This window comes from Pleurodeles waltl, chromosome 8 (assembly GCF_031143425.1).
Source record: "Pleurodeles waltl isolate 20211129_DDA chromosome 8, aPleWal1.hap1.20221129, whole genome shotgun sequence".
Lineage (NCBI taxonomy): Eukaryota > Metazoa > Chordata > Amphibia > Caudata > Salamandridae > Pleurodeles > Pleurodeles waltl.
In genome coordinates, this window is record NC_090447.1 from 1,269,364,857 (window position 1) to 1,269,384,346 (window position 19,490).

Genomic DNA, 19,490 nt, shown 5'->3' on the forward strand with positions numbered 1-19,490 from the left:
TTAATTTGTTGGTTGATGGCTTTTTTGATGACTTTGGCCATGAGCAGGAGCAGGGAGATGGGTCTGTAGTTGCTGGGGTCCACTGAAGGTTTCTTCAGCAGGGGTCTGATTTCTGTGTGCTTCCAGTCTTCTGGGAAGGTGGCAAAATTCAGTGAGATGTTGACTGGGGTGGAAAGTTTGAGGCCAATCCTGGACGCTCCTAGGTTGAAAATGTGATAGGGGTATGGTGGCAGATTTGGCCTGAGTGGATGGATGTTATGATAGTGTCCTGAGTGGTGAGGTGCTTCGTTGTAGAGTGGTTGTGTGTATGGAGGTATGGCCACTGAAAAATTCTTCATGCTTGAGGCATTCTGGCATGGAAGACATCTGGGAGTCTGTTGCAAATGTCCTGAGAGGGAGAGATATTGCTTGTCACCGTTCCGGGGTTGGTGAATTCCTTGACTATGTAGAAAAGTTCCTTACTGTCATTGGGGTTAGCTTTGATGCGCGCTGCAAGGGAATTTTTTGTCTCATGTAGTTGGTGGTGGTACTGGTTGAGTGCCGATTTGCAGGCGATTCTGTCAGCTGAGTCTTTAGGGGTGCACCGCCTTCTCTTGAGACGCCTGCAGTGGTGCATAATTGTCCTGAGGTCCTTGGTGTACCAGCTGGCTTACTTGGTGTATCTTTTGTGTTTCTTGTTCTTGATGGGGCGACGGATGTCAGTGCAGTCAGTGATCCAGGTGTTGAAGCTTCTGCATCCTGGTTCACGTTTTTGTGGTGTTTGGGGAGGTTGTGGGGCAAGGGTGTTGGTCCATTCGGTCTCTGAGGCCTTGTTGCGATTGGCTGTGTTGGCAAAGGGGTAGGGGTGAGGGGTTGTGTGCAGAGTAGGTAAAGGGAATGAATTAGTGATGATGAAGTGGATGATTGAGTGGCTGGTCCATGTGAGTTTGGCGGTGTGGCTGTATTTGATGAGGTAGTCTGGGTGTATATGGGGTCGAGCGCATGTCCTGCAATGTGTGTCGGGTCATGTATGAGTTGGGTGAGGCCAATGCTGTTCAGGCTGTCAAGGAAGTTGGCAGAGTTAGGTTTGGTTAAGTCGTTGAGGTGGAAGTTGAGGTAACCCAGGAAAATGTAACCCTTCAAGACAATGGAGTGGAGGGGTGAAATCGGTGATGGGGTTGCAGAAGGTGGTTCGAAGTCCCAGTGGACAGTATACAAGGGTTTCCCTAATGGTGGATTTCTGACCCATTTGCAAAGTGAAGTTGAGGTGTCCCATTGCTGGGACTGCTTCGTCCGCGGTGATGGTGCATATGATGGAGTCTCTGAGGATGATGATGCTTCCTTCACCTGTCTTGCTGATGCAGTGGATGATTCTGTATCCTGCTGGTATGGTGTTTGCAATGGTAGGGTCTGAAGCAGGGTTGAACCAGGTCCCCGTTAGGAAAAGTAGGATGGCGAGTGTTGATAAGATCAGAGACCTCATGGCGCGTTTGCTGAGTGAGTAAATGTTGAGGAGGGTGCATGCGAGCTGGTGACGGATAGCTGGTGTTGTGAGTCAAGTGGGTTGGGTGTTGCTGAGAGGGGTGCGCGTGCATGTTGTGGGAGGTGAAGTGGCAGAGGGTGCAGGTGAAAGGTCCTACCATGAAATGTGGTGTGGCAAAGTGGCAGTATTCATGGCGGGGTAAAGGGGGCGGGAGAAGTGTAGCTATGGGCAGCAGGTGGATCAGGGCTTCTGCTGCTGGGTGCGGTCCAGGCGCAAACAGGGACAGACAGACTTGCCAATGGCGCCCCTTTGGTGCAGCTGCACTGCAATCACCATTAAGTATGTCCTGAGCGGAGGGAGGGACACTAGGAGATGACAGGCAAGCTGGCAAAAAGGAAGGAAGGAGGAAGAGATTGGGGGGGGGAGCAGGAATAGGGCAAAAAGGAGCAGCAACAACAGTGAACTAAAAGGGTCTAAAGAGGACAGAAAGACAAAGGAGTGCAAAAAAGAATGAAGGACTAAGGTGAGAACAAAACAAAAGCAAGAAGAGGAGAGAGAGTAAGAAAAACGGACAAGAAAAGTGTGGCAGCAGCAGCAAAAAAGTGCTGGAAACAGAGCAGGAGCAGCGAAGAGGGTGGAAAAGAGCAGGAGCAGCAATAAGGTAAAATAAAAGAGCAGGGGCAGCAAAAAGGGTGGGAAAGAGCAGCAAAAAGGGTGGAAAAGAGCAGCAAAAAGGGCAGAAAAAGAGAGCAGGAAGAGGCTCGAGAAGAGAGTGGTGCAGAAGCAGGAAGAGGAAGAAGAATCCACCACAGGACAGAGGGCCTGGAAGACTGCAGATCCAGCAGATGAGATGGCCGAGGGCCAACAGAATTAGGTGGCGAGCTGGGCTTCAGCACCTGCTCGTAACACATTAACTTCCTCTTCGTTGTATAGGTTTTACCCACTAAGTCCACAGGGTACCATGCATAAACTCCTCCCTGCTGTGGCACAGGCGCCTTTTCTCACACATTCCTGCAGGATGAATGAGATTTTAAACTTGGTACTTAAAAACATGCTGACACATATCCAACAAACGCTGAACAAAATACTGAACTAAAAATAATGTACTTAAAACAGATAAGGCAAGATGGCCATCACAGAGTCCTGCAGCACCAAATGCCAGAACTTAGTATCTTGCTCCTGGAAACAAGCAAAAGGCACTAAATGGTGTTCACCAAAATCAGGTATGCCAAATTCATTTTGAAACTGACTGCACTTTTGAAGACTGTGACCAACAAAACAGCTAGCTACACCTTTGATGGTCAGTTGACTACTCCGCTTGTTCTGGATGTTGCATAAACATTCATACAGAACTAGATCTCACGTCAGTATTTGAAGTCATCATTTGCTGCACGCTTTTTTTTTTTTTTTTTTTTTTTTTTTAACATGCAAGCCTTGTTTATGTACATCCAGGACCTTATTTAAATGACTTCTACCTCTGTGGCAGCTCTATCGCTATTTTACTCCCAGTCGCAACTTTTAGTCCTAAAGCATTTTTATAGTCTGATTTGACAGTGCAGCTGTCGCCAAACAATTATGTGAGCTTCACCAGAGAGGGACCTTGGCTAGGCCCCCGTGTTGGAGACAGGAGTACATATTTTTTTGATTGGGCAGAACATTGTAATGCTATGAAGACGTCTTAGATAAGATAATTTACGTTTTTTTTTTCTCTGGCAGCAGTCATATACGGAAGGAGGACAGTCATTAACCTACATGGTTTTTAAGTCTGGCTTGGCAGTGCAATTGTCTCTTGACCTTTAAACCTACACTAGTATTGTTCTATAGTGTTTTGCTTCCACACAAATGCATTCCATTAGCGTGCTATCTACTTGAAGTGCTTCACATTACCATATCACATTCCTTTAAAGCCAGATCTATTGGCATTGCCAATGCTTATTATAACGTCCCCTTTTCGATCACATCCATACAACTGATAAAAACAGAATGTGACGGCAGAATGAGATTCCTAGGCTATTTCATACTGGTCACTGTTTTGCTGGTTTTACTAAGAATACCGGCGTCACTACATCAGGTTTTTTTCACATATATTACAATGTGTACACTCATACACTAAGGAACGCATAATGACGCCCAGGGATATCTGCCATGAAAGGCAGAGTAGTTTAGATTTTAGTAAACTGGAATAATGTAGTCCTTCAAATAAATAATGTGTCTGCATTTGTAATTAAGAGGACTACTGCACTTAGACACTACTTCCAAACACTGAGCAGTGATCACTATACATTACCTTCAGCTCCGAGAGTTTCAATAATCATGTATTTTACATGGTAAAGTGGGCTTTGTAAGAAGATGCATCATGACCAATTAAAGCTAAACCAGAACGAATAACAGTGAACACTGCAAAAGCTGACTGCTTAAGGTCGTACTTAAGGGTCACTTCACTTAATAGTATCCTTTCTCAATTTTTATCTTATCTGCACTGTGCACTAAGTGCGTCTAGCTGCAGCCACACAAAGGAACAGAAACTTCAAAACATTTCAGCAAGTAATGTGCACTGTCCATGCTCAATGTACGTCCTTCTGCTACCATACTATTCATCAGTAACTGAACATTAAGCAAAGAAACATTTCAAGAAGCCGATGCCTCAATAAAAGGCTTCTGTTTCTAAGTAAATATCAGCTGCCTACATGATTCCGCTATACATATTTAAAGGCAAATAAAGTACATCTGAAGAACAAAACATATACTTAACTGAACCCAGTGATCTTAATTCAAGCATCTTTCACAGCTCCCAGAAGCACACATTTGTATCAAATAAAATAACCATTTTGTTTCATAAAACTACAATTATCTCACTACAAAAATATCGTCTAAGTCACATTTCAAGATAAAAGTAATGCCATCTGCACACAGAAACAATAGACAAGAAGCTTGTGACTCTTGCTTCAGTATATCATCACAATGGAATGATGAAATGATGTCATAGTACCAGTACTCTTCCATAGAGAAACTAAAGGAAGAAAGCATGCTTACTTTTAAGCTATAGGACAAACTGATGTCCTTACGCACGTACCACTTAAGGACCGCAAAACATTTTAGTTTAATGATCAAAAAAATTTATAAATAAAAAAACACCTTCGCTCAGCCGCTCACTGTCAGCTTTTCAACCAATGTCTACAGGAAAACACTGACTTTAGCAAAACTCTATGCCAAAGCAAAATACAAGATTCGAAGGGAAGACCCAAAAAGCCCCTATTTTGGATTGACTTAAGGTTAATGTGTTTTTAACATGTATCCACTTACATGGATTAATTGAGACCATTATATAGAGAGAGTACTATTGCTAACGCCATGTGCGGCAGAATTTACCATATTACTTTATCACAACAAATTATATCCACAAAAGGCTTCACAATTGTGATGCTGTACAAAAATTGTAAATTCGAACGTTACACAATATTTGAAATTCCTATTGTGCAATCACAGAATGCATATCTTATTAAACCAGTACAAGTTTAACAATCTATGTGCTTAAGCTTTCAAAAACAAATGCGTTCAGCATGACGAATTGATATTCCAGTAGCGAATCTGAAAATTATCAAAAATAACTTTGTTGCATGTTCTAATTATTCTTCTCCCCGGCCCATTGAGAAACAAAAAAAGGTTTTATAAATTTGGGAAAAAAATAAAATAAATCACATACGTGCTTGCACCTGTTGATTTATCCCATCAGTAACTAAGTGGTGTAAACACAATAATTGGCTATGCAATATCATTAGTTTGCAGAAGCAGTCTTAAACTACGCTTTTATGCGGATTAATACTCCATGCTCATCAAAAAAGTACACTTATGAAAAAACACAAGCCTGTATGCTTAAGTGTATTTCAAATCCTTTTCTTAAGAAACCGACAAATACTGATTCGGTTAAGGGGCTTAATGCTTTCCCAGCTCACACATTAAAATCGGTCTCAGCTAGAAATAATCTGGGGTCACCCTCTTCTCATCAGCGCTACAAGGCTTGCCTTCAGTTGGAAGCCTTCTGATCGGAAAGTAAGTAATCATCTTCACAATACAAAGCAGATGATACTCAAACTCCTGTAGCAGAAACCATCTCCAAATGCTTTCAGTGGCACAATGGATGTAAGAAAAGACCTTAAAACAGAATCAAACTATGCCAAAACTTTCACCTTCGATCCCCCAACTTCCATTTGATCCTCAGCTTGGTGGCCATCTGTTTGGTGGCCTCATTGTTTTCCCACTAACTAAATACCAAATCATTAAGTACTCGGACTCCTCCTTGTCATTTTCCTCTAGAACATATGATCAAGAGATAGTCTACATGCTTTCTTCTTGAGAAGATATGTCTACGACTTTTCTAAGATGGACAGTCAGTCTGTCCTCAAAGTGTATAGTCATCCTCGTGATAACTCTGAATTTCCTTATGCCTCACACAAATCAACATTTCTTTTTGTATCACAAGTACTTCCATTCAACCAGTCTCAATTTTCTTGATCAAGATGAAATCGAATCATCCTGATTATCACACTGACTCAAGAGAACCCTACTTGCAAGCATTCACTGTGACAAAATGAAATTCTCCTTCCAAAAATGGCTGCAGAGTTTGTGTTTCTAATGCAGCTTCCGTTACACTGTAAAATGCAACTAGGCATGCATCATTTGATTCAAACTCAAAAGTTCTATTTGGCCCTCCTGAGTTCTTCAGTGATACTAGCAACATATTTCAAGAACTTTAAATAAAATCCCCACAATCCAATAAAACCATGAAACTGACCTTTGTCTTTAGAGAATGCGTGTTGACAATATTATCAATCAGAGTCCTGCTTCACACCTGGAATCGTCTATACATCACAAAATTATAGTACCAAAATATTTCATTCTACTCAACTCTGAAAAAACATTGATCCCAATGTCACATCACTGTTGCACAATTTTTTCTACGCTTTTTGTAGTGCTTCATATGCTGTACTTCATTGCCAGTATACCACCCGGGAAGACTATGACACTTTCAACTTCTCTAAACATTCAAGACGACCTCCTGAAATACTGAGGTGACAAATGTCATTTGGCAGAATTACAATGTACCATCATGGGTACCAAAGGCAAGATCAAATACCACCTTTTGATGTACAGCTCTAAGATCCAGTCTTGTGTACCACTGGTATGATCACCTTACCAAGATGGGAAGATGAACATTTTCAACCCTAATTGCATCATTCAGATTCCTATGGTCGGCACATACAGACTTCGTGTGAACTAAAAGACATAGCGTGGCATCGACTTGTTTTATTTAATGATTCCTTGTCTAAGTATGTCATCAAATTAACTTTTTCCAAAGCATTCCTAACACTATAGGGTATGTTACATACTTTGATGGGATTGTAATGCTTAGTAACTTTCTTCATGTGAGTATATTCTATGATTACAATTTTAGTAAATACGATGTGGAATCTATTGAACCATTACACAACAAGCGTGTCTTCAAAGAAGCAACCCAGGGGAACACATGGGACGAACGGCAGGCCAGTCCTGACGTAATTACGGGGCAAAGGACAAGCCGGCCCATGGCTAAAACTCACAGCAAGGAGGACAGGCCAGTTCAGGGGGAAATACAAGGAATTGAAGGCCAGGTAAGGGGTGAAACACATGGGGTGAAGCCAGGCCAGCCTCGGAGGAAACACAAATGGGGAAGGCAAGGTCACCCCAGAGGGAAACACGTGGTGCGCAAAGGCTATTTCAGCCCAGGAGGAAAAAAACAGGGCAAAGGTCAGGCCAGCCTAGAGTCAAACACACTGAAGGATGGCGAGGCACGGAGGGAACCATGGGTGTTGGAGAGGACCAGGGGGGCCATGTAAGACTGAGTGGCAAACAGTGCATCTTAGGGCAGAAGAGGGACAACCACAGGAAAAAGAGGTTCAAAAGGCATGACGGGGTATGGAGGTGAACATGGGACGTTACAGGGCTTTGAAGTGCCCAGACGCCAATGGGCAAGGAGGGTGAAGGAAGCCATAGTGTGAGCAGTTCATGGAAAATACATGCAGTGAAAAAGGTATCAATCAGTTGAGGGGCAGTGAAGCTCTATTGGGGCAAGATGACAATTCCAAGCAGGGACACCAAAAATATTGATATTTTAATTTGAGAAAAATTACTTTGTAACACTAAGGCTATGAAACAATTAAGCAATTTATGTTTATTTTGGGTGCCTGTGTTAATATGGAATTCCACAATTTGGCCTGTATCACCCATGAATTTCATCCTACAAAGGTTGAAGCAACTGTGAACACCAAATGGAACTTTTGCAATGCCAAGCATACCAGCATTCTAGAATGCCAAGTGGACAAAATGGACAGAGTGTAAACAACGAAAGTCAAAATAGTTACCAGTCAAAGGAAATGAGAACATGCCATTAACACTAAATTAGTCCATCTTTAACTCTTCAACAAAAATTACACCTTACAACTACTTTACCAAAGCTCACGTAAAGGCAACAAACACGTGTCTATGCAAACCCTCAACTCTCAAACAAACAATCTTGCTTCGTTCATTCACTGTCCTTAAAACTGGCCTCCCAATCTACTTCACTTGGTTGCACCCCTTCCACCACCACACTCGATTTCTGGAAGTCATGTAAACCAGTCACCACCCCTATTCTGAGTAACAACTAATATCCTAAAGACTTTGACCAAACTGAAATTTCAAGACTATGAGAATCCTGAAATCTTGTAAGCTAAAAAGGGTGCTTCACATGCAGACGACCCAAGCTTAAGTCCTTTAGGGCACAGCTGAATCTGTATGCTCTGAGACAGTTTTTGAACTTTGTTGCTGCTGTCTGCATTGCAGACTACAAAGACCTACACCTATTATGGCTTCAAAAAAATTAATTCTTGGCATATGTAATTTACGAAATATAAAAAATATAAAATCTCATTACCTGCATTATTGGATACTTTGCTTCTGCAGGGCTTCCAAATCCATTGACTCCAATAAAACTGGTGCTAAAGTAGGAATCCGTGAGACTAGCATCTGATAAACTACTACCATCCATCCCAGCAACTGAAAGACAAATTTGATTCACAATATTTACAATACTATTGAATAGCTCACAATCAAAATAATAGTATAAGCTTATATATACACTATTCTTTGTACAATAATTGTGCATAAAAATAAAATGCTAAATATAGGATTATGCAACGTAGATGCACACAAGAACCATAGAAAAGTTTCAAATTCTAAGGAACAGCTATTACAATCTAAAATACTCAACCTTAGTACCCAGAATGATTTAGTTGACTACAATGCAATTCACTCATATAGGCACTGTCTTACCTGAATATGTAGTACTACTTTGTCTAAAAAGGCACAGGCTAAGATAATGCCCCAACATATTTGATCTATTAGTGTTTTGCAAATCGCACAATCTGAAAACAAAATCAGACTGTGTGTGGGATGGGGGAGGCGATGTCAACACCAAGGACCAGCATATGCTCATCAAGAATAAGAAATAAGACACTGAATAGAGGGCATAAGTAACACACAAACCATGGTTAATGGACCATTATCCAAACACAACTTTAGAATACAAAAAGGAACAGAATTTCATGTGAGATTAATACACTAAGCCCAAACAATTTACACACTGAAGACCAATACAGGTAGACCGTGGTCCCCGGAAAACATAACATCTATTTTACATTTGATAGCACTTTTCCAAATATTCCATCCCCCCCACCCCCCACCTCCCACACACACCCCCCTCCCCAAAAAAAACAACAACTAGACAATGCAGTAAAATAGGCGTAATAAATGTGCCCTTGGAAGACAAATCAATGCCAGATTTTCAAGATAGCCACATCTTTCAATACATGAATCCAGATCGTATGAACCAACACCAGACATCAATGATCTAAAATCCAATAAACAGAGAGGAAGAAACAAGAACAAGGAAGTTGTCCCTGCATGAAATAACATTTCTCTAATGAGAATATACTACCATACAACGTTCATACTTATTAGACACTTTTGTACAAGATTTTTAAGCTAGAATTCAGTGAATATTATCAAATTTTTTGGCATTATTTGCGGCCAAGGTGTATAGAGACGGCTCATAGTAACTCCTTTTTACAGCCTTTTGACATGCCCTTTAACAGCATTCATTCACCCACTAGCAGCATGGTATGCTCTTGACATACTTTCTCATCTGAAGACTAGAAGGCATAAGGAACAAAGCTCTGTCTACATATACCTAAATTGACTCAAACCTTAGCCATCCCACAGTACCCTGCCTATAGGATAATCTCACTAATGATTTTGATTTTTCCTCTAAAAATGAATTTGTTGACCTTTTATTGCTCTCGTTGGGGGTGGAGGAAGGAGTCACCCATGTATACCGCATAAGTTTCAGTCACTGGTACATCATCAACCCAGAAAGTATCTCACCGATATGAAGCTCAGCGTGTCTTCTCTAGGAGTCATCTATAGCGCATTAGTGGCCATCCTTGGCATAACACTGCTTTTCACTTAATGGAGATGCGTCTAACCATTTTGGGCCAACTTTCCCTAATTCAGCCTTAATTCATAATGGGCCATTCTTGACATACCTTGATCCAATGTGGCCACCCTAACTTAACTGTAGCCCTACCAGGCACAGCAATGATAGCTATCCTTAACTTGTTGTGGACATCCTACACATTATGTTATACATTGCTGGTAAAATGAAAGACAATTTTAGGTCCATCTGTAGCTTAATTGAGGCACTCCTTGCCTAATGAACACCTCAACAAATTCTTGACATTTGGTATCTTGGACAATACACTACATGAACCTTGCAAAATGGCTGTCCGGGCATAATAGTGTTAGTCACAAACGTATTGTAGATACCCCAACATTGTGATGCTCACCTCTGGCACAATAATGCCATCTTTGGAATATAAAGACAATCCCTGGCATTTGTTGGTAAACATGGACATATAAAGCAGAGTCTGTCCATGAGAGGTAATTTTACATGAGGGTATGTGATAAAACTGACAAGCTAATGTTTAAGGATTAAATGAGTAAATGGTATTCCAAGGAAAACAGTGTGATTTTTTTTTAAACATTTTTGATGAGATTATGTTTTTTCACCTAAAATAAAAAGTTTGTGTTTAAAAGCAAAATCTGTCTACTTATAGAAACGTATTAGCTGATCGCATTTCCAAAAATGTTTCAAACTAAAAATTGAATGTTAAGTTACAAAGAATCATTGCTGATATTTCCATGATGCCAAAAGCCAACTGCTGCTACTCATGAGGAAGTATTTTAAACAAATAACATTAGGCCCTCATTTAGAACTTCTTACTGAAAAGAGTCGAAATGTAAACCAAAAAGAAACTTGGGTTTATAATATAGTGATACATAACAGTGTTTAATTCAGTATCCTTCCCGAAATGTGGCATTTGGACAGAATAATTAAAATTGTATTTTTGAATTTCAAAGCACCTTAAAACATAACTCTCTTCCAAAAGAACATCTTAGTGCATACTGATGATACTGATTTTTATTTACTTTGTTTGCAGGAAATTTACTCTCTTATCAAAAAAAGGTTTGGACTTGAACACTATTAAAAGCTTCTTGTTTTACCGCAGGGTAGATTATTTGGAACATGCATTCTTATGCAATAGTATACTTCCCAAGGAAACTATGGAAGATGTTGTCCCAAAATCCCCTGCTCTTTATAGCAAGAACAAACAGTTATTTTTTACAGTCCTCTGTTAATGTTACAATAAATAGGTGTGTATGAGTTTCCAGGGAAAATGGAAAAAAGAAGGAACTTATAAATGCAAAACAGCCAAAACACTGTCTGGGGCAACCACCAGCAAAAAGCATGTGGATCCATCCATGTCACATGTGAAGTAATATGTGAGGTCATAAGCAGTGCATGACAGGGGACAATTTATAGCTAGTTCATTGAACCATACGAAAAACATTACTTACCTGTAACGATGGTTCTCCAGTACTAGTATCTTTCATACACTTGCATGCTTGAATCATCCCAGTTGTTGAGAATGGAAGTCCAAATGTAATATTAGTTCTATGTTGAACACTGCCCAATGGCTGGAGACAATGCATTTTAGTAGCATTGTTATTAAGAAAACATAAAATGCCTTTCCTATGGGGAGTTTGAACTATCTATAACTGATTGGGTCATGAAAGATTTGGAAAACATCAGCTGGCCCAATGCAAAGCGAAAAGAGAACCTGACGAAAATGTAAAGAGTGGCCTTAACTGAATTAAAGAATAATGATACTAAAAAGATTTTTTTTTTAAATACATATATATATCGATATAGATGACTGGGCTCTGTTGTCACTCAGTTAGGAGATCAATATATAAAAGAAGCAAAAAGACAACTGCTTGACCTTAACTGTTATGAGGAATACAAAGAATCTTATGGATTTACCCAAAGACAACTTTGAAAATCAGTTACATATGAATGAAAGAGGTATTTTAAGTGAAGATGAATTGGGATACCTGGTTGTTCAAAACACCATAGTGCTTACAATATATATATATATATATATATATATATATATATATATATATATATATATATATACACACATATATATATATATTTTTTTATTTTTTTTAACCAAAAGTACAGAAAGATCAAAATCACCAGGTCGCCCAATAGTGTCAAGTATCGGATTACTGTTTGAGAGAATGTCTAAATACAATGATGGATTCCTAGCACCAAAGGCGAAGCAGGCGAGTCCACTGATTTTTTATGTTACGTACAAATATCTCATAACTCTTACAATGCAGAGTGTTCTCACAAATGATCAAATTTGATATGTTTTACGTTTTGTTATGAAAGCTATAATTTCACATAGTATATGTGATGGAATGTAAAAGGATATAAGCAGTGAAGGGAGAATGTGAAAGTTATAGTTAATGTAGTGTGGCTAGAGGTGTGCAAGTTATAGTAATTTGAAGATGGTGCGTAAGTTATGAATTTAAGATTTAACTATAACTGTAGAATTTATGTTTTTGTAGTTCAAGTTTGGTTTGTATAGAAATAATAAAGTTTACCCAACTATAACTAAGTTTGAGCCTTCTTTTTTTCCATTGAATTCCAATAGTTTTATTTTTTTTTTAATAAAAAGGTATTTCAAATTTTAGAGTGTACTGTCGTCGAGTGCAGTGTTGTTAAGTGGAGAGTTACAGAGTGCAATGGAGGACAGTGTAGTGTTGTACAGTGGAGCGGCATACAGTGGGAGTGATGTAAAGCAGAATCGCGTATAGTGTGGTAGAGTTGGGTATAGCCAAGTGGCATGAAGTGGAGTTGTATAGATTGCAGAAGAGTAGGAGTTTTTTCAAAGTACTTCCTAGGTGGTACCACAGTACTCAGTGACATTTTTTTTTAAATCTATAGAAACTACTAAATGATTTTCCAGACCTATTATTACTTTAATAAAGTGGTAATAGGTAGGGAAAAATATAAAACCAACTACTTACCTTTATCGACGTCCCTAACTCAGAACACATACAAAGTATGTTAAAAACAACATGGCTGCATTTTACTTTAGCCTTTAGTAAAGGCAGCCTTTTGCCATTCATACACTGCCTTGTCATTGGTAAGTACAAAATTACTCAAAATACTATGGCCTGATATATCACTCAGTTTTAGAGCCTTTTAAACTTTACAAATATTTACTGCTACTACCAAAAAGGATAATCTACACATCATAAACTATATCCCACCCAAATTTCATTCAAGTTCAACTGTCCGTTTTTGTGTTACGGCCAAGTACATAGTCTATGGAAAATGCACTGGTAGAAAAGTAGATACATTTATGATTCCCAGAGACAGAAATTCCTTAGATTTTTGCTCATGAAAAACTTTGCCACCGTTTGATCAATCTCCAGGAAACTTTGCAGACCTTTTGCTTTTCACTGGTTTCACGGAGATTAGTTAAGATGGTGTAAAAAACAACAAAAACTAAAAAAGTGGGGTAAGCAGGGTGGTGGGGGGAGGTCCCAAAACTTGTTTTTCCACCAATAACTACAGAGTGGCAAACGCTAGTCTAATAAAATCAACATGTCTTGGCTACCGCCAGACTTATAAAATACATCAGCTAAATCCCTCCATTTACAATTTTTCGAGTAGTGGACAAGGGGCTAAGCTGCCAGATCACAGGCACCGAAGACAGGTGTGGGCCAGATCGGACCGGTCGGGGGCCATGCCCAACAGCCACCTTTTCAATTTCCCTCTCTCCCACGGGGAGCAACCAATGGTTGCTCCCATCGGTGGCAGGGTCACCCAGGCGGTCGTCAGGGGCGCCATGGCATGTTAAGTAGCAGGCAAGGTCACCATGGTTACTCACCACTGCCTGGGCACCCACTCTCCTACCCTCCCCCCCCCCCCAACAATCGCTGGCGACGCTCTTTGGCCTGCTCGAGCAACAGAGTGCTTCCTTTTTCCTCTCCTGTTTGTGGACCCCTCCATAGGCCTGCTGAGGGGTTGCCTCCCTGGGGCTCCTGGTGCGAAGGGAGAAGAACGTTTTCCCCTTCTTTTTTGGAGGTGGCACCTGTTGCCGTGTCAGGGACCTTTGGGTGGAGGTGGCCGTGCGGGATTGGAGGTGAGGTGGGGGAAGAGTCCGTCCGTGTGCTTTGGGGCTAATGAGGCATGGGAGCAGCGGTCTACCCTAGGGGTGGGAGCGTTTTTTTAACCAGCTTAGTTGTGGACATCTGTGTCTAGAGGGCATGCTTAGGGTGGTTTTGTGCGCTCTGGGCTATACTTGCACTCACTGGGTGTGCACTTCTCTCATGCATGTGGGTTTGTTACTTGTATTGTTTCCCTTTGAGTGGTGCATGCCCTCACCTTGAGTGTGCTCATTTTGTGTTTAATTTAGGTTTGATGACATCTCTTCTTTTGTAGATCAACGAGCAGGCATGCTCAACTGTTTTTCGGTAGGGCCTCCACTCACCCGGATCACACCTCTGTGGAAGGCAAGGCTGTTTCACTTCCTTTCAAGATCTGAGCTACACACACTACAGAAATCCTTGAAGTAATCCATAGCTGTGATACAGTCCATGTTTAATTATATTTTGAGTATTATTTTTCGCACATGTTGTGCCTCTATACTTTTGATGTGCAGCATACAACTCTTTTCACATCGCGTCTGGATGAGTTCCGGCTGTGGGTGAGTATTCATGATGAGATATGAGTGAGCGCTCTGAAAATTAGTCAGAGGCTGTGTGAATTTCTCTCCAGGCTTCTCACTGTGTTATAAAGGTGTACAGACTTCATCCACATGTGATCTGGGCTACTGAAAGGTCTGCTTTCACTGCACATGCCTGACCTGGCTATTGTTAAGCATGGTCATCCTCACACCCCCTGACATTATCAACTAAAGCATTCGAATGAATGAAAGTGGCTTTGTTTGAAATGCTATATAATACCATGTATCCTCGTACCGTTCCACCACTGTTCAAACCGCAGTGCATACTGTAGGACAGTTAATGCCGAAGTGTGGGTCCAACTTTGAGAGTTTTGTTATGGAGCACCTTCTTATGCAGTGGTACGTCTCATTGCAGTTTTTGGTCTGGAAGGCTGCAACTCAAACTTGAGGCAAGTTCATTAAATATTTCCAGGAGCATAGAGCCGTCAATACTAGAAACATAACTGCTGAAACAGGAGGTGGGGCTTTAAGTAGGGGTCCCAACAGCCTTCAAGGGCCCCAGGACTCTGTAGCAGGAGCCCCCGTTCTTAAGAATATATGCTCCTGCGTAGATCAACAAAGCTTAAGTCAATTTCAGGGAACAACCTTAATACAATTTAAAGCTCAAATCTTGAGACTGAATCCTTATGGCATGGATCAGTTTCGGTCCCAACAGCTCACTGAGGACCTCCTTTAATAGGCAGAGGATCCAGCATTCAAAATCCAACCTAGTGTATTTATTATGACGACCTTCCTGACTCAGATTGATCGAATGCATGATCACTTCAGGTCGGTGTACTGGACAGGCACACAAAAGTGCCTTTTACATATAATACAGGCATATATAGGGGATAGCCGGACTCTGGGGAAGAAGGTGTTTGTTGGTGAACACCACTTCTCAAACTTCTGTGTAGCGGCAAAACCCTTGGTTAAGCATCAGGTCCTGTTGGGGGATTTTAAAATATTGGCCAAATACGGTTGCAATGCAGTGGGGTTCCTTAGTGGTTGCGGTGTTATAAATTTGCTTGTATGGCAGCAGTGCAGCTGAGGAATCTAGGAGGGGTGCCCAGTTGGCCACAGGGGTCAGTCATGCTCAAATGTCACACTTCTACTAAAGACTACTTATGTTGCTGACAATCATCCAGAGCTGTGAAATCTTGTAGGAATCTTGGTATTGACCACATGAGGACAAGTGCACATAAGTCGTTTAAACATATAGGCTGCCCAACACACAGGAGTGTTACTTATGGGTGGCTCGAGGGCTGCTAGATCCCTATAATCCACTGCCTAGACACAGCTGGTCTACAATCAATTATTGTTAACCCTCACTACGTTCACCCCCTGTTAGGTGTGGGAGAGGGTCATCCCCTCATTCCCGGGAGAACAGAGCTTCACCCTGAAGGCCTGAATGAAAAAGGGCCTCATGCTACCTAACATGATGTAACTGCAATTGACTCACACTGTTTTTTTATATGTATACTGATGTTTATTTTATCTCCTTTCAAACCTGATATTTAAGTCACATGGCTACAACCAGTGCATTGATTCTTGATCACGTTGCCAGTGGCAGTCGTAGCCAACTTCTGCCCAGAACCAGGTTAACAGACAGGCCGGAAAAGCGGACCTTCTATTCTACTGGGATGTAAAGGGAGGTCTTTGTTGGAATAGGATATGCTGGTTTGCCCAGGAGGTCAGAGACAGGCAGCAACAGCACTCCACCATTGCATGGTCTCCGGTCGTCCCAGGGAGTGGTTTCTAGGTGGGCCCGCCTTTGGCAGGCTCGAATAAGATGGTCAGGTAATTTTTGAAGGTGAAACAGTTGTCATTCAGCAGGGATGAGGTTCATTGCTTAGCATGGGGACAAGAAGTCTGGTTGAACACTGTGCAGCATCAGCTGCAGTCCTCAGTAACAGATTCTGGGGGGAAGCCTGGTTGGTCGAGAAACCATCCAGGCCTATGGCGAAGGAGGAGTCATGTTTGGCCACTAAAAACAGGTAGACAACCTTGGCATCAAGAATATCTGTAGGCGAATTCAGGATGGAATTGGACTGTTTAAGCACTGAGCTCAATCCGTGGTAGGGGTACTGCAGTACCTACTGTAAGGCTGGGGACGGCTGCTACCATGATTGTCCATAGCCAGCCGGGGTACTCCATTACACAGCCCTGGGAATACGTGGGATTGTGGGCTGGTATAGGGACCAAGGTATGGCACGATTGGCCAATGGGTGCCAGGGGGAATTCCTGTATTGGGTAGCTCTGGCATGGTTGTTTGGGGGTACAGCTATTATGCTGGCCCATGCTCCCTCTGTCTTGACGGGGCAAGTGATTCTGCCTTGTACTAGAGAATTTATGGAGAGACTGGTAAGGTCTTGCCGTGGGTCCAAGTCAATTAAGTCAAGTCAATTGAATCAGTCAGCACCACAAGGGCCTGAGGGTGGTCAATCATGACTCCTTAAGTGGATATTAAATTTAATGTATTAGTTATGGAATATTTGATAGGAGATTTTATGTATTAGATATGCCCATGTGACCACTATGCTGTACTATACTTATTTTCGTATTTATGTGGAAAACAAAACATTTGTTGTGTTTGTGAATTGTAATAAATACGGCTGGTGAATGTTATATTCTCTAACTCAAGAAACCGGCTTGCAGTGGGCCTTTTTTGTATAATTTGCTATATGAAGGGTGAGTAATTGTATGTCTGGCTGAGATAGGACAGTCTCACTGCGGTACCCCACCTTCTTTGATTATAATAACTTAATCCCACGATACATGGCAGAGTCCAACCGCTTCAAAACATTTCTTTAGTAGTAAAAGTAATCATAAAATCAAAGTAATATGGTAGAACATATTTATCGAATGTACATAGATCCCGACTAGCTATTCTGAACATGAAAATGTTAGCAAACTGGTATCGTGTCAAGAATTCTTTACACCAACTTATCACACAGCGATTTCATCTCATATTTTTTAATTAGAGTACCATGAACAGACTGCTGTTATTTTAATCATAACACACCTCCAATATAAATCTGAGATATCAAATCTTATTTCTTGTTTATCACTATTACATAAATTCTGACATCACCAATTATTTTAGCGATTTCATTTGTCTGATCATTTTTAGGTCGAGCATACGCATACTTATGTTAAACCTAAAAGTTATACTTTCGGCTTAAAGGGATTCATTTGTTGGTTGAAGTGTAATTGAAAAATCCTTGCTCGCTAGTGGTCAGTTCTGCCTCTTTGTACCGCCTTTCCCTCTTTCAGGAGCAGGGCCCAACTACTGCATAATTACACTTTGTCCTGTTTCTCCCTTTTGTAGGGGACATATTTTTTCAGTTTTTGTCTGCTTGTCTTACACTGTGGGTGTGTGTTTCAGAGCAGCCATGCTTCCCAGGGCATGTCCTCCAGCAGGTCTTCCTTCCCCCCACCTAGCTCCCTCTGCAAACATAAAACAACAAGTGAGGGAGGCGTTTCCACGGCTAGCTCGCCCTTGCTCTCTTTGTCCTGCTGAAATTTGTTTTCTAATTAGGAAGCACAGTTCACACAGTGCGGCCGCCATGCTTCCTCTTCTGTTAGCTGGCGCTGCTTATTCTCCTCCCCCTGCTCTTGCCAGCTCCTGTGGTAATGCTACTCGGTTTTTACTTCCTGCTAAAAATCATGTTTTAAATTATTGGGGCTTCCCTTCATGAAAGCATGATTTTATCCCGTTCATATATTTTGGCATTTTGTTTCCAACGCAGTTTCTCGCACACTCGCGGCCGTCTCAAAGTAATTTACACTTCTCTGCTGCCAAACTTTCACAAAGGAAGGAATGTGGGGATTTTCTCTCCTTGTTTTGAGCTGCAAGGATTCTTCCTTTTCCGGCCACCTGCGACTCCATCCTGGCAACAGGTTGATAAAAAAGGTGCGACTCCGTAAAAATCTTCTAAGGTGCTAAATGTTCCCTAAAGCCTAAACGTTACGGTCTAGTGCTTTAAAACATTTGAAACAAATGTTTTCTATACTTTCAAAACATAGGCCCCAATCCCTATTTTTACCTTTACAGACCTTACTGTACTTTAAAACATTTTACGTTGGCAGTCACTGGAATCGCAGCTTACACATGTGCAAAAAAAAAAAAAAAAATGGATGTATGGGCTTACAAATGTTGCACAAACTTGCTATTTTAGCGGATTTGCTTTGTACTAGCCTTCCTCAGACCCCTCCTGCTGAAAGGGGGAGCGTGCCAGGCTGTGATAGAGATTTAGGAGTGGCCTGTACAGCCAAGGATTTTGGCTACAAACCATAAATAAAAACTGGATTTACTGTGAAGGCTTACTCCATGGTACTGGCTGTATTATTCTCCTCCCTTCCTTCCTGAGTTGTAGCACAAGCCACTGTGGTGTAGGAAGGTCCTCAACCTTATAGGGTGCCCCAGTCCTTCGAGGGGCCAGGACACACCCCTAGGCCAACAAACATCTGTGAGATATGGGAGACTCAGGACCTCCTCTTCATCTTCGGCACTGTGGGAGTCAAATCTTTGCTTTACAGCACTGCTTCCCTCCCAAGTATGTGTGCTGTTTCCTTGTGCCCTGCATCTCACTGAGTTTTTGTTGTTTCTGGTACATTTAAGGGGATGGCAGTTTCCCTGTAACACTACTTTAATATGCACTGGGTTGACTAGTTTATGTGGCAAGAAAAGTACAGTTATGCATTTACAATGCCAATAGCCCCAACATAAAGCAAATGCAAGACCTATCACATTGCAAATGTTTGTTTTTAATATAGACAGATCTTAACTCAATCAACTTGTCAGTTCC

The 19,490-nt window shown here is 41.3% G+C and overlaps 1 protein-coding gene across 2 annotated transcripts in view; it reads right to left on the bottom strand.

Moving 5' to 3' along the window:
• The window catches only part of PAN3 (poly(A) specific ribonuclease subunit PAN3), a 620,383-nt gene that overhangs the window by 544,631 nt on the left and 56,262 nt on the right, over positions 1 to 19,490 (bottom strand). For both annotated transcript variants that reach the window (XM_069202205.1, XM_069202206.1), the window contains exon 2: positions 8,412 to 8,533. In XM_069202205.1, the coding sequence (XP_069058306.1) occupies positions 8,412 to 8,533 (122 nt within the window). The remainder of the gene's footprint in view (positions 1 to 8,411; positions 8,534 to 19,490) is intronic.